General features: G+C 37.9%; 4 protein-coding genes across 4 annotated transcripts; 2 read left to right on the top strand and 2 right to left on the bottom strand.

Moving 5' to 3' along the window:
* Positions 1-87: 87 nt before the first annotated feature.
* Positions 88-2,324, bottom strand: apoda.1 (apolipoprotein Da, duplicate 1). Its single transcript, XM_033982856.2, has 5 exons — positions 2,253-2,324; positions 2,042-2,175; positions 1,324-1,445; positions 1,144-1,229; positions 88-518 (listed from the first exon to the last, which is right to left on the bottom strand). Exons 2-5 carry the CDS (start codon positions 2,153-2,155, stop codon positions 283-285), a joined length of 558 nt encoding a protein of 185 aa, XP_033838747.1. The 5' UTR covers positions 2,156-2,175; positions 2,253-2,324; the 3' UTR covers positions 88-282.
* Positions 2,325-5,238: 2,914 nt separating this feature from the next.
* Positions 5,239-7,869, top strand: LOC117385654 (apolipoprotein D-like). The gene is made up of 4 exons (XM_033982954.2): positions 5,239-5,358; positions 6,518-6,639; positions 7,108-7,193; positions 7,628-7,869. The coding sequence occupies exons 1-4, from the start codon at positions 5,239-5,241 to the stop codon at positions 7,867-7,869; spliced, it is 570 nt and encodes a 189-aa protein (XP_033838845.1).
* A 978-nt stretch (positions 7,870-8,847) lies between these two features.
* LOC117385440 (apolipoprotein D-like) lies at positions 8,848-10,907 on the bottom strand. Its single transcript, XM_033982732.2, has 4 exons — positions 10,786-10,907; positions 9,847-9,968; positions 9,658-9,746; positions 8,848-9,151 (listed from the first exon to the last, which is right to left on the bottom strand). Exons 1-4 carry the CDS (start codon positions 10,903-10,905, stop codon positions 8,916-8,918), a joined length of 567 nt encoding a protein of 188 aa, XP_033838623.1. The 5' UTR covers positions 10,906-10,907; the 3' UTR covers positions 8,848-8,915.
* A 7,955-nt stretch (positions 10,908-18,862) lies between these two features.
* samd7 (sterile alpha motif domain containing 7) lies at positions 18,863-24,473 on the top strand. Its single transcript, XM_033982833.2, has 8 exons — positions 18,863-18,965; positions 19,691-19,814; positions 20,208-20,332; positions 20,555-20,636; positions 21,435-22,075; positions 22,727-22,842; positions 23,317-23,427; positions 24,240-24,473. Exons 1-8 carry the CDS (start codon positions 18,863-18,865, stop codon positions 24,471-24,473), a joined length of 1,536 nt encoding a protein of 511 aa, XP_033838724.1.
* Positions 24,474-25,443: the final 970 nt, after the last annotated feature.

The following is a 25,443-nucleotide window of genomic DNA, read 5'->3' as shown; positions in this document are numbered from 1 at the left end:
TTTATTGACGTCCACACCTAGAATCACAACTCAATTTATTTCTTAAAAGGGAAAAATACAAACAAAAAAATTACTTATTGGCTATTTCAAGGTCAAATATACTGTGATTTTTAAATCTGTTGTGCTCGTTTATAAAATCATGCAAGCCTAAACCGTACAGCCATGTGCAAATGTATTGTAAACAACAAACACACAGGCCTATAAACAAACAGCCTACTTTTCCGTCTTCATTCACTTCTGCATGATTGCGCCATCTAGTGGTGCACCCGCGTCATGGTTCCCTCAGAGCTCCTTATCGCACCCTTGCTGCTTGCTCATGATCATTCGGGTGGTGTCGATGTTGTTGTTTTCAAAGGTTTCTCGTGCCTTTTGGACCGTGGCCTCGGGCAGGGAGCGGGTTCGGCTCATGATCCAGGCGAAGTCCACGTGGAAGAGGCGCAGGACGTCTGTGCACGAGTATATCAGCGCTGTGTTCACGTAGTCTGTGGAGAGGATCCAGTACGGAGTGTAGGGCAAGACTGTGGACACAAAACATCAAGAACCTGGTTAAAACAAACAGAATATAGCCTATAGTATTTTTGGTCTGTTTAGGGCCATGTCATACACCAACTTTTTTCTCAGTTTGGAAGAGCTATTATGTTTTAAAGGCGCATGTAACTTTTTTAGTATCGTCCTCCATCTTCTTGTCTCCCTGGAGATGTATGCTTCCACAATAAGGCATTAAACATATTTCTCTATCTCTATGGCGAGAAGCAGCATTCAGCAAGCAGTAAAAACATCTTTAATTAAATGCACACAAAATAAATAAATGCCATGCTGTGGAACATTGAAACACATCCCCAGGGAGACAACAGAAAAGTTAACATAGTGCACTATGTAACAAAAGGTGTATGAGGGTGACTTAGTAGGGCTACCAAAATGGCTGTTTGTTTCAGTTATAACAAATAAAAAATTATAAAACATATAATTTGGACCCACACTATATTATGTAATCTAAAATTAGAATACATAATATAGTAATCTAATATTGTAAATAATGTTTTAAAATCAATGGAAATAAAATGTCTGTGTGTTTTCCCTGTATTTCTCTTTGACCATAAAATAATAGCCTATAACACCAGTACAGAACCTTGTTATACTCACCATATGAATAGCTTATGCCCAGTTTAGCAGGGTTCTTCATGTCCTCAGTTACACCAGTGCCTTCAATTTTCTTGATCTCCCCTTTGCTATACCAGTCACAGAGACATTTCATGTTAGATCAAACACAATACAAACATTCTCTAATATTATAATATTTATAAAAAAAATAAAGCTACTCACTATATTTCTGAGCTGACCACTCGAATGGAGCTGTCAGACTTCATGGAGAAATTTGTCTCAATGCAGCGTCCTTTCTCAAACTGAGCCGGCAGTCTGGCAATTTCAAACCATCTCCCCATGAACTGAGGAACAGTAATAAACAAAATTACAACAACAAAAACAACAACATCAACCCATAAATGCATTACCAATTGGTGTTGTTGTTGTGACCAAATAATATCTAATCTGTCTAATATTTGATGACCAAAAGCCAAGCCCATAAAATCTGCATATTGTCTCCACAGACATGTTCTTGCCGTGCTGGAATGTTCCATAGCATATCATATATGTATACGTATATGTCTGTATTCAATTTCCGGTGTATTTGGTGGTAAAAAAAAAAAAAAAAAAAAAAAAAAACTTGAATAAAGGACGCCGATGGCTTCTTCACAGGTCTGACCTGCTGGCTTAATGTCACACTGTGAAACATTCCAGGCAAAGAATATATTGCCATATCTCCATGGACACAAGTAAATGGCAGAACCTCCACCATAAAATTTTGTATATCAATTCCAAATTTGTATGAATTCAAACTAATATTACTAACAAATTTCAAGCAGACAAAAGGACAGAGTGGCTGGTCTTACAACAATCACCAGAAAGAAGCATATAACATCACCAATCATAAATATACAACAATATAACACAATACAACACATATATTCAGTCTTGCTTTTACCTGTCTAAGATTGAATCCCGGTTGAACAGTGGGCTCTGGACATGGACCCCAATGTGGAACTTGCGCTGCCACCAATGGGACAAGAAGCACAGCCAATGCAATGGAAGACTTCATACTTATAATTCAATCAATACCTGAAGAATAAAAACAAACATAACCATAATTATTGTTAAATTGTCATTTTAGCAATATTTATTTGTAGCTTTCTTACCTTTTTGTACTTGTTTTTTGGTCGACTTTTTGAATGCGTTTGCTGTCGTCTGGAGTAGTCTGACTGTGACTGTGTCAATAGCAGCCTTTGTAAAGAGCATCTTATTTCAGACATGAAGTAAACCATTAGCAAATTAGAGTCATGGGGGACCAACTTTATCAAATAATCTGATGTCCTATACACAGAAAGACCCACTTATATGTTGGTTTTGGGAAATATTGGTAGATTTTTAGACTTTTACAGTTTAATGCCACTGGTTTATGATTAGGAGAAATAATTATTAGGAAAATGTGGTTGTTGTTTTTCACTGTATTTTTAATCGAATTGTCTCTGCTCTGAACCTCATTGTTCTTTGGGAGTGGTCAGTTGATACACTTACTCTGACACTAAATTCCCAACATATCCTACTGTAAAATAGAAAGAAAAAAAATCTGTTTTTAAAAATGATCTTTTTTTAAATGTTTTTTTTATTTTTTTTATTTTACTTTCAGAGATTGGTTCATATAATGTGTAGGGTTTGAGGAAAACATCCTAAATATAATTGTAATTCCAGCTCTGTGGTAAGGCAAGGGCAAGGCAAGTTTATTTGTAGTAATAAAGTAGTATTTGTAAGTTCAAAGTTCTTTTCAGAATTAACATTAAAGAGAAGAGTGCAGAATAAAAGCCTTTCAGTCATATGCACAGCTAAACAGAACCGTTTTGAGCCTGGATTTAAACATTGTCAATGTAGTGCCCATGTTTAGTCCTGACTCTGAGGCATCAGCAGGAGGCCGATCCCTGAAGTCCTCAGAGTGCGAGATGGTTCATGTGGCACTAACATGTTGGTAGTTTCTATTGTTCCTTCTCCCTGTCTCACTGTGCAGTATTCAAATATAAATATATTTGCAGAAGCTATTGGCAAAGCCCATTTGACAAAACAACTAACTTCAAGCCACACAAAACAGCAAGCTAGTGAATATATTACCCTCATTTTACATTACATTACATTTTCCATCTCAGTCCAACACTGTAAGCTGCAGAGACAGAGTGCAGAAGGCTTTAAAGAGTCAATTACAAAGGAGAGAGACATCAAAAACTAAATTCACTCAGAGCTCTCAGAGCATAAAGTTCAAAGGCCATAACTCAGGATATTACTCTGCAACTGGTCAGTGGTTCAAAAATAAAAGAAGACTGAATCAATTGTGGATTATTAAAGGTGGACTATGCAACTTTTTTGTCACCTGATTGTCTCCATGGAGATGTTTTTGTTTTACCTAGAATGTTCCACAGTAAGACATTAAAAGTATCCATCTTCCATTGTTCGATTACAGCTGCTTTTATTGCTCAGAAGTAACAGGAAAACCAGCATTCTCACTGAGAGTGGGATAGACGCTCCACAGATCTGAGCTATAACTTGGCCTGGCGAAGTCACGAGCTTGTTTCCATAAGAAATCACATCTTGTTGATATTTCTTTGCCAATAGCTGACCTTAGTGATCAGAGGTATAATACTCCCTACAATGGAAGCATAGCCAGACGTGAATGGACAATACTACGACAATGTGTTGAGTGTTCACGTCTCCGGGTCTTGTAATAATAGTAAATAAACTTCCAGAGTTTGCCTGTCTTTTTGAGCTACCACAATTATTTCTACAACACCAAACAACAATTTCATAAAACCTCTGAGCTACAAATCTGGCGCTTATTTTCAGACTTCATTAATATGCATTGTCTAAAATAAATAAAAAATAATCCAATCCAAATAAAGCAGAACAAAAAGTGGCATATACACAAATTTAAAATATAAAAATGATCAACAACACATTTTAAATAGTAGGAAGCGAGCCAATGAAACATAGGTAAAAATGCTCGCTAGAATGTTTTTGGAGCATTTGATCTTTCTCCATGTCTGGAAAATATTGATTATTTCTTCATAAAGTTCAACTCCAATTTCATCTTATTCTTTACATTGATTTTTCATTGTCCTCACTAAACTTTGGATCAATAAAGTTTATCCCAGTCTAACCCTGTTTTATTTTTGTGGTGTCATTGATCGAAGTGCGATGATGTTTGCTTTGGTCGATACAAACTCTGGAGGTATTTCTCACAGATAAGGAGCAGCCTGAGAAAACGCCATATTTACAGTGTTACGACATTAAAGAGTGACCAAACACGTGCCGCAAAAGATCTGATAAACAAGAAAAAAAAACATGCTACAGGAAACTTAATATAAGAAGTGAAATAGTGGATTTAGTATCAGATTTGGCATTTTGAACAATAATCAGCTTCTATATTCTGCAAATGATCAATCTATCCATTTGATGACATTTTTTTCTTCTTGATTTGTACCTTTTTGTAATTTTGTAATTTGCTTTCTACCGAGGTTTTATTGTACAATTGAACTACTACAGACCAAATTGTCTTGCTGTGAAAGAGCAGTGGATCTACTCTGAGCTTCTAATACTAAAACTCGTACGATTTTTTGTCGTGTAAAAAAGAAAAGTTTGTCTTGTCCCAGTACAAACACATTGTAAGCAGCTCTTAGGGTCAAAATGAGACAACTGTGTCCTGTCTATATCTAATTACAAACCATTTTTATCCTCCGCTAACTAAGAATTAAAGCATTTTTAGCAGTGAAGGTAAAACTCCACTCTGGTGTCTGACCAATATGTCACATTGAGCAAAAATGAACAAAAGTAAACATTGTGAATGAATGAACTGTGACCTAAGGTGAGAATTACTACAGAAACCTGATTACATGACCGCTTATGTGAGGGGACAGTGTAAACAGGAGTTGAACAGGTGCCAACTCTCACATATTTCTACTGAGGAGGGGTCAAAATCAGCTCCCAAAACAATGTTCAAGATCTCTATAAAAACCTGTCCTTCTCTGTGCCCGTTCTACCTCAGACTCACTTCTCGCAGGTGAACACAAGCTCAAATCACTTCAGAATGTTCATTAACCTTAACTATACTTACTCAGCGTGATATTATTTTACAGGTTGAAGATGCAGGCTGTTCAGGTGATCTCGCTGACTTTGCTTTGTGCTGTTGCCACCAGTGCTCAGGTCATCAGTTTTGGGAGATGCCCCAAACCAGCGGTCCAGGCCAACTTTGACTCCAGCAGGGTAAACTAAAAGCAAGTTTAAAGTTAATTATTTAAATTATCGCAGTGAATTGTAAGTAGTATTAGTTAAATGTCAAACTCTACAACATCAACAGTCAAAATAGTAGCTAAATTTACCCCTGAAAGGTACACTATGTAACTTTTCTTTTGGAAGGTATGCCACCTGCTTGTCCCCATGGAGATGATACTGCTTTGGTATTACAATTGTCACCCCCCATGACGCCAACAGAAACGAGCCACCTGAAAGTAAAGTTATACGTATTTTTGAGCAATTAAAACACATTTAAATGTATAAACGCAAGGTAAATGTAATAATATTCAGCGATACTTTCTAGGCATTCTAGGTATTTTAGGCAAAGTAATAATATCTCCATGGAGACAGGTAGGTGGTGGACCCTCAGTAAGAAGTTACATATGCACCTTTAACATAAACAAATTGTGAAACGTTATTAAATACAGTGTACACATCTAGCTTTCCTGCATGTGCCCTTCTGTTTTCTAATCTGAAACTGGTCTGTGTTGTTATTCGTAGGTATTCCATTTAATCTATTTCAGAAAATTGACTCTTTTGAGCTTTAAGGCATGCTATAATGATGTTACCTCCTCAAAAACATACCCAGAGTTGTGTTTTGTTTAATTCACACATGTTTGAGCAACTTTCTGTCTACATCTCTAAAGCTCAAAATGCTCTGTTCCACCTTGTGATGTCATGAAGAGGTAGTTTTCAAGTTAACAGGTAGCTTTTTACCTTTAGTTCAGTGAAGACTCTCAATTCCAGGGCTGAAATTGTCCAAATGATTCTAGTATGGAGTTTAAAAACACAGTGGAGTATTACCAGATGACATCACAAGGTGGAACAAAGTGTTTTCAGTTTTGGGGAAAAAACTCTAACCCTAAATAAGTAGGGTTTGTGTGTTAAACATGTGTGAATGAAACAAAACACAACAGGTATGTTTTTAATGGGAAAATAACATTATAACAAATCAGAAAATAGGGTAATATGGGCCCTTTAAGTAATACATTGTGAATTGTTTATAATGCTACTAAATCTAGCGTCTAATAAAACTAGTGCTATCACCCCACTGCACTATTCAACAGTAATACCTACTTTCCCTATTCATACATTCAGCATTGGTGTCTTCTCTGTGTGTCTGTTGCAGTACATTGGTAAGTGGTACGAGATTCAGAAGCTCCCCACCAATTTCCAGAAGGGAGAGTGTGGTACTGCCACCTACAGCCCAAAGAGCCCCGGAGTCATCGGCGTCTTCAACAAAGAGTTGCTGTTAGTATATAAGGCTTAAGTGCTAATATACTTATCCAGTGCTAGTAGCAGGTTATGTACACACTCTACAATTTGATAATGTTATAATTTCAGAGTTGCTTATATAACTATATGGGAGATTCACAGTTCTGAAGGAAAAATCCAAAGATCAACCCATTTTAGCCTCATCAATATTTGCCACTTTCTGAAGCTATTATGCAAAAAAAAAATAATAATAATAACTTTGTGTCAGTTTCATGTGGAAAGGCACTGATTAACCATAACCATAAACCAAGACAAAATATCTGCAATTAAACAGCAAATTGTACCATAGAAGACCTGCCCTCTAGCTCAAATTTAAACTATAAGGATCCAAGAATATTGTGAGATGTTGTGAATGTTGTGTGAACGAGCCCTATACAATGATCTGCCACAACATTATAAGCATTGGTAACTTGTATAATACAGATATTGTTTTCTGTCTCATAGTAAAGATGGAACCATTAACTCCATTGCTGGCAGTGCTAAAGTGAAGAATCCAGAGGAGCCTGCCAAGCTTGAGGTGTCTTTCAATGGTAAGGGCTAGATCTTTATTAAGAATAGTTATAGGGCTAATAATTTAGAAGCAAGTAATTTAGAAGATGCAGATAGTGTACAATACTTGTCTTTATATATATATATATATGGCAACTTGTATAGGTAGTAGCCCAGTAGTTGCTTACTAATAGATACATATTGTAGAAGTAGTATTAGTAATAAGTAGTAAGTAGATGGTAGTAGTGGTAGTAGGAGGTCAAGTAGTAGTTGCTGTGGTACAAGTAGTGGTTGTACTACGAGGGCAAGTAGATGAAGCAGTAGTAGTAGTAGTAGTGGTAATAGTAGCAGTTGTAACAGCAGTTGTAGCAGTGATAGTAGCAGTGGGAATATTAGTGGGGATAGTAGTAACATTTAGTTAGTAGTAGTAGTAGAATTAGTAGTTCCTTCTGCTTACCTCTCCCTGCCACCCCAGGCACTCCCCCCGGGCCGTACTGGGTGCTGTCCACCGACTACCAGGGCCACTCTTTGGTCTATGGGTGCCAGGAGTTCGGTGTGTTCAGAGGGGAGCTGGCCTGGATCCTGAGCCGTGAGCCCACCCTCCCGGACGAGACTCTAGAGGAGCTGCACAGCATCCTCAGTGCTGCTGGGGTCGATGCCAGCAAGATGGTGCCCACCAACCAGGACAGGAACTACTGCAGCCCCATGGAGGAGTGAACCAAAACAAGAATAAAACATGTATTTAGTGTACGGATACACAATGTGCTGTTTATGTCTCATTTTGCATCTTCTAAATGGTCAGATTATTATTATAATTCTAAGGTCAGACACTATTCATACCTGGTCAAACATCTTGCTGACTAACACTGCTGGCTACTACATGCAGTGCTGGAGTGGTTGCATCTAAAGAAAAGATTCATCTTATTGCTTTATTGTCCCCAAAGGGGAAATTTGTTTGGGCTACAGTGATATGCCTGCATGGCTGCATATTAAAGATAGATTCAATTCTTTCATTTTAGAAACAAAGAAAAGTGCTATAGTGCTTAACAGTCTCTTCATTTTTTTTCAGTTCATAGATAAATAAACAGTTCACACTTCAGCTCTCCCTCATAAAACCAGGTCTTCCTCAGAAAAAAAAAAGATTTTAGCTCAATAGACCTCCTGGTAAAATAAAGGTTAAATAAAGTTGATACTTCATAATACACTGGCTGAACTGAGAGACCTCATCCTTGTACTGGGACTTCACCATAGCAAGCAGTGGATTTTAGTTATGCATTTGTATGTGCTGGAGACTGAATTTTTGGGACAATACAGAATTACTCAAACATGCATCAATCAAATGAAATACAACTTCAGCTGAGTTTAATGTTGAGAGAACACAGGGATAAAGACTCCTAAAAGTCAGTTTTGCATAATGTGTGCCCTAATAATACTCCACAAAGCAATATGGCCTACTGAAACAATATGTGATATATTATTTTGGCATCATATTAATGATAGATATAGTTGACTGACTAAATGCATTATAGATTTAATCAACTAAATATACAAATATTCATTTTGCCAAACAGAACTAGATTCAAGTTAGGACAGTCAAAGAGTGTTTGAAGTAATATAATAAAAACATATATCAAAGCATCAATTTGAATGAATATATTACTTTATTGTCTGCATGTAACACAATAATCTCTGAGTCCAAAGTCACATCTCAAAGAACATACTGGTGAAATGTTTATACTGACACTACAAGCTACAATAATAATTTACATAGCCCTGCAGTACTCCTCATCCTGCACAGTTGGGACCAGTTTGTCCACTCTGACCCCAATAGAGGCCAGTTTGGCGGTGAGTCGGGCCACAGTGAGGGGGGAGAGGGTGGGCTCACGGCTCATGATCCAAGCAAAGTCCACGTGGAGAAGGCCCAGGTCGGTGCAGCTGTAGACCAGGGAGTAGCTGCTGTAGTCAGTGTCCAGCACCCAGTAGGGAGCAGGAGGAGAGTCTAGAAGAGGGAGGCATCAAGCTAGTAATAATGATTTAAATACACAGTAGGTCAGATCTGTGGAGAAGTGACACCGCTCACCGTAAGAATGCATGTTTTTCAAGGTATTTTTGAGCAATAAAACCTCCTATAATTGAATAATGCAGGATAGATAGCTTAATACCATCCTGTGGAACATTCCAACGTAAGCAATAACATTTGCATGGACTTGGCAGATAGCGAAACACCCCATCACAAATGTTGCATAGTGCACCTGTAATTGAACATGACCTTCCGTTGCTTTAATCTTTATTATTGTTATTAGATGAAGCTTTTTATTGCAATAGATTGAACTATTACCTGTCTTTAATCTGATTTATGCAGCATGTAGCTTATTTAAGTTCCTCAAATACCTTTAATTATATCTTATTCATAGATGGGTGGTGTGTCTTGCCCAAGAACAACTACAGTAAATAGAGCCAAACTTCAGGTAAATAGGCATTAAGAATAATAGTGCCATTTCTTACTCTCAAAGAAGGTGACGGATAGTTTGGCGGGCTCAGAGGGGTCCTTGGCTGTAGCAGTTCCACTGATGGTGTTGATAGTTCCATCAGCCCTACAAGGACATAAACAGACAAATAACAGAAATAAGTTACATCTGTAATTCTGTATAATCTCAAAGCATCAATACAAGCAGGTGAAAGTAGTTCACTAACAGCAGCTCTCTGTTGAAGACGCCCACCACTCCAGGGCTCTGCAGGGTGTAGGTGGCAGTGCTGCACTCGCCCTTCTGGAAACTCTGGGGAATCTTCAGGATGTCGAACCAAGTGCCCAGATACTGTAGGACAGGACAAAGTAAGGCTCTGTGCACTGCGTGTCTTTATAGTACTCTAATGAAGTGTGTAGCTCAAGATGATGTCCTTCTCTACTACTCTACTGAATGTATTGTACAGCATATTTTTCTTGTCTGTAATAAGTTAAAATGCCCTTAATGTTGTATTGGGGTTTACATGCGTGTCTTGAGGGCCTGCACACACCAGATTCATACATAAGCAAGGTGCGTGAAGTGTCTTGCCCAAGAACAAAACCACAGTGTGAGCAGGTTGGAGCTGTTATTGAGCCATCAGTCTTGGGGTCTAACCATTTTTTGTAATGGGCAAATATTTCAAATAGAAATTATAGCCACATAGCCAATTGTGCTAGGAGGCTGAAAGGTTTATGAGTGTCCATGGTAAATGTAAACTGTTATGGAATGTCTAAGCTTCATACATGCACCACATCAAAATTTGGACTAAACTGGGCTAAACCTGGAACTATCAGACAAGACTAAACCAGGACTAGAACAGAACCAAACCAACTATCCGAACTAAACTGGGCTCAAACCTGGACCAAACAAGAACAAGTGTGAATGCACCCTAAAAAAAGACAGTTAATTGCTCCTCACCCATGCAGCATCAAAGTCCTTCTGCATACATCATACATGCACCACATCAAAATTTGGACTAAACTGGGCTAAACCTGGAACTATCAGACAAGACTAAACCAGGACTAGAACAGAACCAAACCAACTATCCGAACTAAACTGGGCTCAAACCTGGACCAAACAAGAACAAGTGTGAATGCACCCTAAAAAAAGACAGTTAATTGCTCCTCACCCGTGCAGCATCAAAGTCCTTCTGCACGGCGGGCTGGGGGCATCTGCCGGGCATGATGACCTGAGCCTGAGCCGCCATGACAGACAGCACAGCCAAAGAGAACACCTGGAGAGCGTTCATGTTTCTACAACCTGCAAAATCAAACTAAATAATAGTAAAAAAGTTTCATTCATAAATATTTACTTTTATAGCCAAGAGCAGTAGACTTTCTCACCTGTGGAGCAGTGCCGGGCTTGGGTCGAGTACAGTTTTTATAGGCCTTTGATGATGTAAGTGATGTTTACGTTAGCTATTTTGAGCAAAACGTGAGAGATTTGGCATCTGCTGAAACCCCTCCAAAAACAGATAAGACTGGTATGGTATGGGAAATTTCTTACACAACATTTGAACTGACATGGCCCCCATGTTTTTTGGCGAGCCAGAAGAGGCACAGTACTATCAGAGTAACTGAAATGAATAATAAGGTAAGTAAGAAGTAAGAACTTGGGTTTTGTGTTTAACTATAAGATATGTCAACCATTATTACACATTTTGTTCATTGTAAAACTATTGATCTAAAATAGTTTAACAGTAAACAGGTACATTAACTGTCTGGAGCAGATTTTAATAAACTTGTTTTTATGTGTTGAAAAAAATGTATATTATATATACATTTATATATATATATATATATATATATATATAAATTCAGCTCACTCCGTCTAGGAATTCCTACACAAACTCATTGTTAATCAAGGCCTAAACGGGATTTGTGGCAGCGATGTCTAGTAGGATCAGGAGACTGTGAATCCAGGAAATAGACTGATCCAAACCTTGGCAGATTGTTACTGTAATTAGAAGATGTGTGTTTTTAGTCAGCATTTAGCCCTCACCTCTCTGTGCCTCTTAATACGCAGGTCACACAAGAAGAGCAGAAATCCCATCTGAAACCTAAGCCTGAATTAGTGGTTTAAATGACTTAATGCTCTGCTGCACAAAAGCCTCAACTATGTTTTGATAATTTTCAAAATACATGGTTCTTTTCTTCTTCTTCTTTTTTTAAGTTGTTTGGTTTTGTAAGGTAATAATAAATAATTTTCTAACCAGAGCAACCTCCATTTAGCCCTGAAATTTGCAGAAGAAGTTGCTACTTAGTGTACCTTGTAGTCTATGCACTGAATATTACATGAATATTAAAACAATAGGTGGGTGTGTATTTTAGTAAAAAAAAAAAAAAAAAAAAAAAAGGTTACAAAGCACTGGGTGAGATAAAATAAAAAAAATAAAAACATTAATATTAAAAAATCACAATACTCAGAATAAGTTCCCAAAGTTTGTTTGTTTTTTCCCCCCCTAAAATGTCAAAGGAGACTATTGTGAAGACTGTCCCAAAGTTCCAGGGACATGTCTCTCACCTAGAAAAGAATGAATGAGACAATAAATATGCACCTGTAATCTAAGTTATGTGTATTACCACAGGATTCACAATGATTTTTAAGTAATGCTTGTGCACACAATACTTCCAGGAGGCTGCCATATAACAAGGCAAGGCAAGTTTATTTGTATAGCACAATTCGTATACAAAGTAATTCAAAGTGCTTTACAGAATAACAAGGACATTAAAATCACACAAATAAAACATAAATAATCACAAATAATCATCATAAAATTGACATTAAAACAGAAGAGTGCAGAATAAAAACCTTTCAGTCATATGCACAGCTAAACAGGACTGTTTTGAGCCTGGATTTAAACATTGTCAAAGTAGAGGCCTGTCTCATATCTTCAGGAAGACTGTTCCAGGTTTAAGCTGCATACAATTTCAACGCTGATTTCCCATGTTTAGTCCTGACTCTGGGCACCAGCAGGAGGCCGGTCCCTGAAGTCCTCAGAGTGTGAGATGGTTCATATAGCACTAACCCATCTTCTGCTATAGCTACTCTTATTAATGCTCCACCGCTTGAGTTTGTCAGCACACAGCAGGATCCAAGTACTAACATAACTAAAATGTCCAGTACTGCGGACTCAAACTGCCAGATTATGGTGCAGATGATCCGGCTTTTCACCAAAATATTCCCAACAACAAGCATGTTTTTTACCCAATCTGGCACCCTGGGGTCTTGCTTAAACAACTAGACAATTGAAAACAAAAAGCAGACAGATTCGAGAGGTATTTTGATGTCTAGATTCAGCCTTTCTCTGCATGTGGTCTTAAATCAGGTTTCCAAAGCTATATAGCACATAGGAGGCCATTTTGCCAGTGGAAAAGGAAGCTAAGCATTTAGGTGTCTTAACTAGGGCCTAAAGTGCTAACATGAGATTAGTGAGGTAAACGTTGAAAGAGGTTTAGGACAAGTGCGGCCGCGGTAATTACACTTGTGCGGTGGATGGTGAAGTCAGGACATGCAAGGCTTACTGCACAGGGATCAAGTCAGCTAATAGAGATGGAATAAATCTGTGTTTAAAAGGTCTTTTTTAGTTAAGGATGTTAGCGAGGACTGCCAGGCTGTGCGCCAGTTAGGGGAGAAGTGAGGAGACGAGTGCTTAGGAGCTAGGAAACATCCTTAATTTGCTGTGAACTGTTTAATACTAATATTTGTGCACACTTGAGTTTCAACTTCTGCATTGGAGCAACAACCGCTACTGGAACTGCACTTTGTTTTTAAAGGTAAGTCGAATAACGTTGTTTATTTACACAAAATATATAATATTTAGTTAATGGTGCACTATGCAACTGTTTTTTCTCGCTCATGTTATTGCTTTGCCGAGAATGTTCCACAGTATGGCATTAAACTTATCTATATCCTTGGAGAACATCAGGCAATGCAAACAGCCCAAGGTTCAAGTTAGATCTGTGGAGTAGCAAGCTTGCTCACAGTAAAAATGCATATTCCTCAAGGTATTTTGTATACAATAAATACACCAGTAATTGCAAAAATGCGCGACTGATAAGTTAAATGCCGTATTGCTGAACATGCAGGAAAAGCAATAACATCACCATGGAGACGAGCAGGTGGCAAACTCCTTACCAGAAAGTTACACAGTGCACCTTTAAAGTGCAATGAAAATGTAGTTACTTCTCCAGTGTGGCATTCTAAAGTTACAGTTATTGCAAGGGTGAAGTGTCAGTAATTGGTTTGTTGGGGACTGAATTAATGTGTAAATTGAATAAAGCATAACTTTAAAAATATGCCATCATTTTTGCTCAAATCAAGTGTGTGAACAACTATTGGTTTTTGACAATATATTTTCAAACGTAATGCAAAAACAGACAAAATATTGGATTCTGTAATAGATGGCACAGTGACACTTTGAATGTCCAAATTGTTGTTGCAATTATTTCTAACTGTAGTACAACCAAGTATTTCAAATTAAGATTTTTTTTGCACATTGCACACCTACTTTTTTGTATTCCGTTTTGCAAATAGTAAACATTTTGCATATTCACATCTCCACAACTATATCCCTGGGCTAGTATTAAACAGTTATTTTATACTTATAGCGGTAATCCTATCACACAAACATTAGCAAACATAACTGAACTCACAGCAGTGGAAAGGATTAATAGACAAATCCAATGAGATTACATGGACCACCTTGAAATCAGTCTAATTAAACTCATAATTACCCCACAGCCTCTAAATACCGCCAATGCCATGAAATTATAAGTGCTGCTGATTGTGGTACATGATGTATTTGTGATTAATAAATGGTATGATTGGTATTGTTTAAATTAGTGCTACTCTTTCATTTAATGGTTTAGATCTAGACTATACTCTAGTACTACCACCACCAGTGACAGTGGAAGTGAATAACTCATTATTTCTTCTTTAAGTCTTTTAGATTGTGTTAACTCTTATTAAGGTTTGGTCCTAATTTGATTCCAATTTTGATGTCCTCCTTTAGTCCTGATGTAGACTTGGTATGGTCCTAATCTAGTCCTGGTTTAGTCCCAGGTTTAGTCCCAAATTTGAAGTGCTTTGTCAATGCAGAGTGTTTTCAAAGATAATGTGTTCAGACAGGCCTGTGACATTAATGGAACTTTCATCATAATTACAAATATTGCTCCAATCATTTATGGCACCGTCAAATTTTATCAAACTGCTTTCTGAAAATGGGCACTCATTCTGCCACTCTAGTGACAAAAGTCACTTGTCTAATCATCAATCGCTTTTAAAACACAAAAAGTGAAGGTTGCGAGACAATTTCAAGATATATTTTTTATTATGAGACTGTATTGAATCAATTGTTTGATTTAAAACAGGAATTTGGTCCAATAACACAAAGAAATCCTCAGCTAAACAACACATTTTGACACATGTTACCACTGTCCATTTCATTCTGCAGTGGGGTTGTTGTTGCGTTGTTATTTTGGGGGTTCCGGCCTGAAAAATCTTTGAACTCCTGCTAAAATAAGTCTATTCTTCCTGTGCAGGACAACATTTAACTCAAATAATACTTTAAAATCATCATGACTTCAATTAGGGCTCAAATACTCATGGAAACAGAATTGTTCCCATTATCCCATTATGTTTAAACAAGGCAAATTGTACCTGCAATCCTAAGAGTGGGATGTTCCTGCAGTGATCAGTCTCTATCAAAAGTGAAATATGACGCAAGTGTCAGAAAAGCATTACAGATTCATATGGGACAGTACAATGTAATAGTCAGGTGGTCGTAATGTTATGGCTGGTTGGAGCATGGCTTTAGTGTTGTGTATAAAGTGTTAGAGGATTAACTGGGCTAGACAATACTTGAGTCTTGTCTGATATGACCTCTTCAGGGATTTACCTAAGTCGTCAGCAATTTTTCCCTTTAATTCACGCTTGTAATGAGATTAAGCAGGCAACTATAAATCCACGCAGCCCAATCCCGGGATTTGGCAGCTGTGGCATGGCCTTGCCTGTTAGGGAATATTAAGTCACATTCAGTTTATATTAACTTTGTAGCATAGTGGTTAGCTCTACCTATGTGGACTCTGACTCTATGTGGGACTTAAAAGTGCAGTGTGCAACTTTTCTGATGGAAGGTCTGCTACCTGCTTTCCTCTATGGATACATTTCTTTGGCATATGGATATTACACAGTATGACATTCAACATACTTATCTTGCACTTATGTAATTTATTTTGATGAATGTTGGTGTCGCCACTTGTCTCAACAGATAACTTTGATGTCAGAATATGTAAGATAGGCAAAGCAATAACATCTCCATGGAGACAAGCATGAAGGTGGCATACACTCTTAGAAAAGTCACACAGGGCACATTTTTTTAAATAAATGGTAAGGGCTATTGCTCAATGGAAATTTACCCCTGAATGATATTTGAGTTTGGGTTCAAACTTTGACCATTGCAGAGGCTCACACAGTAATGAGTCCCACTCCTAATGTGTACACTTTTTCTGTCTTTCCAAATATGTCAGATAAGGACTTGCCAATGAGGAGCCTGAAAGAGCAGGAGCTTGTAAAATCAGTGCAACATAAATTGCTTTTTCTCAAACTGAAATCCATGTTTTGATGCTACAAAGAAAACTCTTGGAAAACTCTTTACATTTTCTCTGCCACTTTGAAGATAAATACATAATAACATCAATTATCACACTTAATTACATGTTTTCATTTTGCATTTGTGCTGCTAGGGTATTAGTGGCCATTTGAATGTTGTAGTTTTTACTGAATTAATAACTTTGTATGATAAAACCCACTCAGCATTGACACTGTTAGCTTTGTCTTATTGTCAATGTGTGATGATTTGTACTAAACTTAAAATAATACACTGAAATATGCAAAATATCTAGGCCTACTTAAAGGGTAAATAGTTTTTTTCCTATACTGTATATAAAACAAGATTTTTATAGGACCAATACCAGTAGATAACACCTTTTAACATCTCCAAAATTATTGCAATATACACAGTGCATACTTGCTCATTAAGGCATACTAATACCCATCTTGTAAAACTCATTAGTGTCTAATCCAATAACAAAAAACTTTATTAAAATTGCATGTAAAGTGTGTGTGTAAGCTGTAAGGGCTGTAGTTAGGCTTATGGTATAAATGGCCTGTGGTTCCACTTTGCCCAACAGTACATGTGAAAACATACTTTAAACTTTGCTGATGCTAGCTCATAGTAGATCCACTTACTAGTCTACCCGCCTCTTCTGCACTCTTCTTACCCAATCACCCCATATTTAGGCCCTATTCTAAGGTGTTTTTAGGACACCCCCATGTGGAGCTAATGGTGCAAATAGGCTTAGTACTTAGGTCGCATTGTCCGGGATGCTTAACAGGCAAGGTTTGCTGAGGGTAAAACTCTAAACGTGAGGATTACCGCCACCACATCCCTTTAAAGTGCTGTATAGCCAGGACTAAGCTAATAGGATCCGGGGTGGACCACTGGGGGAGGGAGAGGTTAGCGGGTCAGTTAGCAGATGTGGCTAACAGACTGGCACAGGCTAACAGGAGGATTACCAGCCCCAGATTAGGCTTCAAGGCAACTGGAGAGACTGGAGATAAGATGCAAGAGCTGCAGGAGGAGCAAACTTGTAGGTGCTTAAGAAGGGTTAAAGGTCCACTATGTAACTTTTCCATAGAGATATTATTACTTTGCCTAGATTGTTCCACAACATGGTCTTAAATGTATCTATTTAGCATGTATTATACTATTAGGGGTGTCATTATTGCTCAAAAACATGCATTTTAACTGGTCAGACTCATCTCTCCACAGATCTGGCCTGTAATTTAGCAGGTGTCCACCAGAAAGTTACATAGTACACCTTGAATTGTTTTTATGAAATTAAATTTGAAGTTTAAACCAATGCTTTTAGACTCAATGTAGTCTTACATCGTGGTTTAGTTAAGATCCCAGTTTAGGCTGCATGCGCACTAACCCTGGTTTAAACCCGACTTAATCCTGATCCAGTTTGGTCTTGTTCTAGTCCTGGTTTAGTCACAGTCCAGGTCTAGTTTTGGATTTAGTCCTAATTGAGATCCACTGCAGTGATATCTGGCAGCATAAATCCTAATTATTTCAAATGGACCAAGTTATGAATTATGAATGCACAATTGGTTCATAAATAAGTACTGAGCTCTATATAAGAAGCCAGATATTTTCTGAGGTGAAATGTGCACTAAAATCTGTGAAAATCAATGTGTAAGAAAAAGCAGTAGCAGAACTACACGCATTTTATAGGTTAAAGTTTATATGAGCAGACATGTAGGGAATTTGAGACACTGACAGCATTGATCGGGATTTCCAGAAGCTTCCTATACGCGCCTGCCTTGGATTAACACAAGTGGATTATTGCATTTACAGTATCATATTTATAATGGGATTTCTGCAGTGTTAAAAGGTAATTGAACGTGTCTGAGTCAATTGTCTGCTGGCTCTGCTAAGAATACTGTGAGCACTGGGAGAGGTGGCCATGCATACCAAATATACACAGGCTGGCATATGGAAAAAGAAAAATGCAAATTGGGTTGTTTCAAAATACTAAGTGGCATAGAAAGGATTAAGATTTAAGGGTCACATGTAAATTAGGCTTAAGTATAATGCAACTGGTGATTGAGTCTTAGGGGAGGTTAAGGCTCAAATTGTAGCTAGTGGAGAAATAGGTGATATTTTGATGATGAACACTAGACCTAATGAGATTTGTTGATTTTTATGTTGTTAGGCCTTTGAAGTAACCTTATTGAACAAAATCTTTAGCTTGCCCATTGTCAGTGAGTAGAAATGTAGAGTTTCTAAAATACATAAGCAAAAATTGAATATGCATTTAAATTAAATTAGAATAGTATAACTTTACATATTTTACAGAGACAGGCTACAGATAAGTGGCTACATGTGTTTTTGTATTATTGTAAGTATAGAGAGATGCTGCCTCCTATTGGTAGTAGGTGGAACTCACATGCTACAAGGCAATACTTACAGTCTAAAAGAATGCATTTATCACCTGGATTTAAACCATAATGTGAAGGGAAAAGTAACTCTGTAAATGATTTAATGATTTTTTTAATTATGATAATAGCCTATAATCAGTTATCATATCAAACTAATCTAAACTTTCTGTACTTGAACCAGGTTGCAGAGGTGCGAGGTGATGACCCCTCGTGAGCAGCTGAGGAAGATGACGTCTTTGGGGGAGCAGGGTGCGCTGGATGAGAAGCACTGGTACAGACTGGTCAACGGCATGTCCGCGGGGGGTGAGTAGACTTTACGCAAATGGGATAATTTATTTGACATGTAATTAGGCCTATAACACCCTCAAATGCACAGGTCAGGTCTCTAATAAATGTTCTGATAGTGTATTATGTCTACACTGCAGTCTTCAAATAGCCTATTAAAGATGGCATGGGATCCAGAATACACAGTTCTCTAGTATTTTAGAGATCTCATTCTGGACTTGCCACGTAATATTAAAGGTGCACTATGTAACCTTTGTGGGGGAGAGTCTGTTAGTTGATTGTGTTGATTGTCTCCATGGAAATTTTGTCTGGTATGTTCCATAGTATGGCATCCAATTTATATCTCCATGGAGACACACAGGTGATGCCACCAGGGCAAGTTACAGGCCTGTGGAGGAGCGATCCTGCTGTCAGTGAGAATGCTTTTTTTCCAAGATATTTTTGAGATAAATAATCACAACTAAATAGCTGAATATCATACCATACCATATTGTGAAACAGTCCATATGGTCCAACATAATATTTTCATGGAGACGCAAGTGGCGTATCATCCACCTAAAAAGTCACATGGTGCACCTTTAATTTAGGAAAATAAAAAATAAATAACCTGATAGTTTCACTTTCTAGAAAGACAAAATTCCTTTAGTCAGAAATGTGATCGATCGAAGTTAAAAAGGCACTATGTCTGTGTACCATATTTGTTCCCCCCGGCCCCTTCATTACCGCTGTTGTGTTGTGTGCAGAGCTGCGGCAGAGACAGGAGCTCCTGATGAGGAACCAGATGTCCATGGCCCCTCAGATGCTGGCACAGGGACAGCAGAGGCTACAGGCGGTCCCAGCTCAGTTTGAACCACGATTCATGGAGAGGTCTGACTCACAATTTGATGTCATTTAATTTCTCTGGAAGTAAAGTAGCAGCATATGTAACCTATTTATTACATGAGTTTCCAGGGACAAGGCAGTTCAAAGATTGTTTTCTGTTTTGAAATACTAGTAGTGTGTTTAAGCTGGCCATAGACACTGAATAGATTAGACTATTTTTTAGAAATTTAGAAATTTACTGGAACCCTTTAAGCTATTTTGTGCAAAAGAATTATGCTTTTTTCACACAGCGACTCTAAACACTAAAAAAAAGCTGACTGATCACAGTTATTTCTTGGCAGCTTACACCTTTATACCTTTTATATAGTATACATCTTCATCAGTCAGGATGATGACAACTCATGCCTATGTAAATGTGCTAACTGTCATGTTTTTCAGAGAGCTGGTCCCTCCCTCAGAGATGGTGGCTTCTGAGGCCAGACAGATGCACATGGGACCCCACCTTGGACCCCCTTTGCCACCTCACTCCAATGTCCTGCCCGGGAGAGCTTTTCCAGGGGCCGGTGGGTACTCTTAATGATATGTCCAGGGCTTGCTTAATAAAATTTTTATATATATATATATATATATATATATATATATATATATATATATATATATATATATATATATATATATATACACACACACACACACACCACACAACTAATCATAAATCAGTTTATGTCATGCCCTACTTCATATCCTGGTGCTGAAAATCAACATTTATCTTATGTTTTCTTCAGCTGGTTACGGCTTCATGCCCACTGAGCCCATGGAAACAGTTGCTCGGCGACAGGAACTGATTCACAAGCAAAATATTGCCAGGTAAAATTCACATCTTACTAAAGATATCCAAGTGTGAAATTAACCATGATCATTCATCCATACAGGAGATGGGTGGAGGCGTCTACAAGAAGGTTGAGTTTGATAGTGGTGAAACTAACAATATTTTATGGTCAAAAGATAGGAATGCATATATAGAAAGACAGATAGCTCATTTTGAGCTACCATTGAAAAAGTTGGTAAAAAAAAAAAAATGCTGGCAGGTCAGTTTGTAACAAAGAAATACAAACAGAACAAGTTATTTGATATGATGTGGAGTGACAGAGCAGCTTCTTGTCTGCATGTTCACATTGTTCACATTAGTTATTTGCATTTTAAATCTAAAAAACAAACTCAAGATTGCAAATTTGACTTGCACAAAGGAGCTAGTTCTCTTTTAATCCTGGTTGATCTAAAAGATCAGGAGTTCTTTTTTTGCCTTCATGGACATGTTATTGCTTAGCTAGAAATGTTCCACAGTATGGCATTAATCTTATCTACCTTAAATTTATCATTAAAGGAGTTTTTTCTCAAAAATAACTTGACAAAAATGCATTCTTACTTTGAGCACAGTAGGGTCGCCTCTCCACAGATGACCTATAACATATACTTGGTGGCAACACCTGCTTGTCTTCATGGAGACATATAGGTTTAATGCCATATTGTGGCACATTCTAGCTTAAACAAGAACATCTTCATGAAAACAGGGATGTAGCAGACCCTTTAACCCTTTATAATCCTGTTTCAGGTATATTTGAAGTTTGACTGATCTAACTCATATCCTCTGCCTTTCTTGTATAGAATGGAAATGAATGCCATACTGCATCAGAAAGAGCTGGAGAACGCTCATCAGAAGGGTCTCATTGGCATCGACAACCCCATGGCCTACCCTCCAAATGCCATGGCCTATAGGGGGCGCCAGCGAATACCTGACGGCCATGACGTCTTTGTGCACCGCCCTACTTTAGATGAGCTCCATTCAAACAGCATACTTATGTCTGCCAGCCCTTATCCACCAATCAGCACGCTGCACCGAGAAAGAGGGCGCAGAGCAGGAAGAAGACCCACTGTTCACAAGAACTCTGAGAATCAGGTGGTTAATATTAAAGGTCCAGTTGAAGATAAAAATGTGGAGCAAAGTCCTGGTGCAATTTCTGGAGAGGAGAAAGAAATTGAAACGAAAGGAGAGCTAGAAGGAGACAAACCACATCATCAGGCCAAAATAGACCCAGAGCTCACAACAGGAGGGAGGAAGAGTTACAAAGATGGAGAGAATGGGTTGAGGAAAGTGAATAATCAGGATGGATGTGGAGATGGGACCAATGGAGGTGCCAGTGATAAAGACATAACGAGTGGCACATTTCAGGAGAAGTTCATGTACCCCTCGGCTGCTGGGATGCCCTATATGGTCCCTATGATGGGCAATGGCTTTCTACCACCAGGTGAGTGCAAAATAATGAGTCAATAATAATGAGTCAATAATATGGTGACTATAAAGGTACTGTGCACATTTTTTTTTCTAGGAAGGTCTGCCACCTGCTTGTCTCCATAGAAATGTTATCAGTTTACCTGCAATGTTCCACAGTATGGTATTATAATTAACTATCTCCATGGAGACAAGCAAGTGACACCACCAGACAAAGTTACAGGTCAGATCAAGGTAGAGTTTAATTCCATACTGTGGGACATTCCAGGAAAAGCAATAATGTTTCCATGGAGACAAGCAGGTGATAGACCCTTCACCAGAAAAGTTACATTGTACACTTTTAAATTGGAGTATCATATATGTAATTATGAACTGCCTATCAAGGAAGATTGTTAAATCATTTTTCAGTAGTGTGGAGTCTGGACTCTCAGAAGAAGGAGATAGCCATACCACCACAATACACACCACTAAAGGTGCATCCCAGACTATAATAAAAACTGATATGAATGAAATAAAATACATTTTATTTTGCTATTTCCTGAATCATTTCTTTGACGGTTGGGAAATCATTCAGTATGCAAAATCCACATCAACCAAGCAGTCCAGATGTGCCATTGCAAAAATATTGTGCTTTTCTTTTCATGTTGAAACCTGTCTTGTGCCTCAGGGGCCTCTAACCTCTTCCTGAACGGGGACGAAGTGGCAGAAGACATCAGGAAGTGGACGGTGAATGATGTGTATAACTTCATCAACAGTATTCCCACATGCTCCGAATATGCCCAGGTTTGGAGCCTTCACCAGTATTTAAGCAGTATATACACTGATCCTATGGAATTGCAGGATTCAGTGACGGGATGGGATTGTCCTTTTTTAAGATACACTATATAACTTTTCTGGTGAAGTCTTTGCTACCTGCTTGACATGACAGTGACTTGCCTGGATTATTCCACAATATGGAATTAAACCTAATTTTTCCTTTTTGTTTTTAAATTGTTCAAATATATGTTGAAAATCCTGCATTCTCACAGGCCACATATATGACCTGTGACTTGATGTGATAGATATGTTTAAAAATGAATGCTGACTGTGGTGCATTCTTGGTATAGTGATAATATGTCCATGAAGAAAAGCAGGTGACAAACACTCCCCAAAGAAAAGTTACATAGTGCACCTTTAAAATGTATTAACGTGACAGGCTACCTATAAGGTCATGTCATTATATTTCAAGGTGTTCTTATTTGTGTTCTAACTTTGCAGACGTTTAAGGAGCACATGATCGATGGAGAGACCCTGCCTCTACTCTCAGAGGAACATTTACTGGACACACTGGGGCTGAAGCTGGGCCCCGCGCTCAAGATACGCTCACAGGTATAACATTTTCACCTCAAAGGGTCCTTAAAAACTCTTTATATTTAGAGCAGTGGAGCTTGGGGACCTCAGCAAACATGAATATATGAATTTACAGAAGGTCGTTCTAATATATAGAGTTGTTTGTCATGGTGCGTGACCTTGCCTAACCCTGAAAGACTAACAGAAAACTGCATGAAATAGAAAACTGAGTAGTGAGCTAAACAGATTTACCCACAGACCTTTCAAAAAAAAAAAGTTTAAAGGTATGAAGGAGGCTAACCATATCCATAACACAATTTTCAGTCAAAAAATCTGTAAAAATCTACAAAATGTTGTACTTTCGAAAACAAATGACATAAAATGATAGGTCTTGTGGTCATTAATTACCACAGAGCTGATTAGCCCACTTCAAATATTTAATATGAATTTGGAAAGTCTATGGGAAAGACTTTAGTAAGTGGTGCCATTATTCAATCCAAAAGACATGATTTTTGTCATTAACGATATTAATATGACAAGTTGAAGTTTGTGGAACCAATCTCTCTAACAAATAATGATATGGTTTCAACAATTGTGAATAATAAGTGTGGCTATATATTTTTTAAAACCTGAATTATACAACTCCCTGCCTTCCATCTGAAATTATGACATCATTGAATTGTAGGACACAAATGCAGCCTGTTCATGGTTCCAGCTTCCTTTTTCTGCAACATTTTGAGGACTTTTTCTCTCATTTTTAAAGATACATATTTTGTTTTAAATTGCCAATCACTATGACAACAGTCCTAATTTTTCATCCAAACCCATAGATTGTCTTTCTCCTCTTGCAGGTGTCCAGGCGAATGGGCAGTCTGGTGTACCTAATGAACATGCCTCTGTCTGGAGCTGGGATGCAGGGCCCCCCAGAGAAGCCGGGGGACCGCTCCTCAGAGATGGGCTCTCCTGTGAACTGTAACAGCGATGAGATGGTAGCCAGTCCACGAGACCCGGACCTCCTCAAGTCCTCAGACCCACATGAGACCGAAAACCACTCACCCCCCTCCGCCAGCAGCGAGACGGCATGAACAAACAGGGACTAGTGGGTTGTGTTCATGTGATGTCATAGCATTCTCAACAAAGGGCTTCTATTTTAATATTGACATGGAGGGCAGTTTTCTATAGTAGACTGCAGATGTTTTGATAAGTTATCACTGTATGTGCTGGGTCTTTTCACATGAAACAACAACTGGCACATAGTTCAGAGTCTTTGTTTGTTACAACAAATTAATTAACCTGAGTTCTTCACTATGACTTCAGAAACTGGTGTTCTTATTCAATCCTATTTTTATAGGCATTGTTAATATTATACAGGAGTGTTTATGAGTTATGGGAAATGGCAATTCAATTGATCAGATTAAAAATTTGGGAATTTATTTTGGATATTTATTTCCAAAATAGTACATCACTCAGAGAATTATATTGGCCCTGCCCAACAAATACCATCAGATGACAAGTGTGGGGTGATGTATATTTTAACTGAGATGTAAGATGTGACATGAATTTTAATTGATACTTGATGACAATTTGACAGGATGAATTATCCCAGTAGGATCATTGTGTGCAGTTAGAGCTATTTTTGTATTGCAGCATTATCAAGTTATGTACAGAATTTGATCATCTTCATGTTATATTTATTGTAATATGATTATAATATTGTTAACATGATACAATCTTTCTGTGTCTTTGTGTTACAAAATAATTTGTTTGATAAGGAAAGGATTTTATAAATAAATAAATAATAAATGCAAAAGGATTTGTGTGTTTGTAATTATCCACTGTGATACTCAAGTCTTCACCAGAGCTGCAGTTTTTGTTTTTTGTTTTTTGTTCGTATTTTGCATGAAGCCTTGGATCCTGACCTAAGCCTAACTCCCTGCTCTCCGCTGCTGTTTAAGGCAGGGCATCGGTCAAACAAACAGTTGTAACCACTTTCCGAATACAGCAACATTAGTTTAAAGCTCCTATGTCTCTGTATTTTTCAGCCTTGTAAAAATA

This window comes from Periophthalmus magnuspinnatus, chromosome 17, assembly GCF_009829125.3.
Source record: "Periophthalmus magnuspinnatus isolate fPerMag1 chromosome 17, fPerMag1.2.pri, whole genome shotgun sequence".
Lineage (NCBI taxonomy): Eukaryota > Metazoa > Chordata > Actinopteri > Gobiiformes > Gobiidae > Periophthalmus > Periophthalmus magnuspinnatus.
This window is presented reverse-complemented; position numbering and strand designations above follow the sequence as displayed.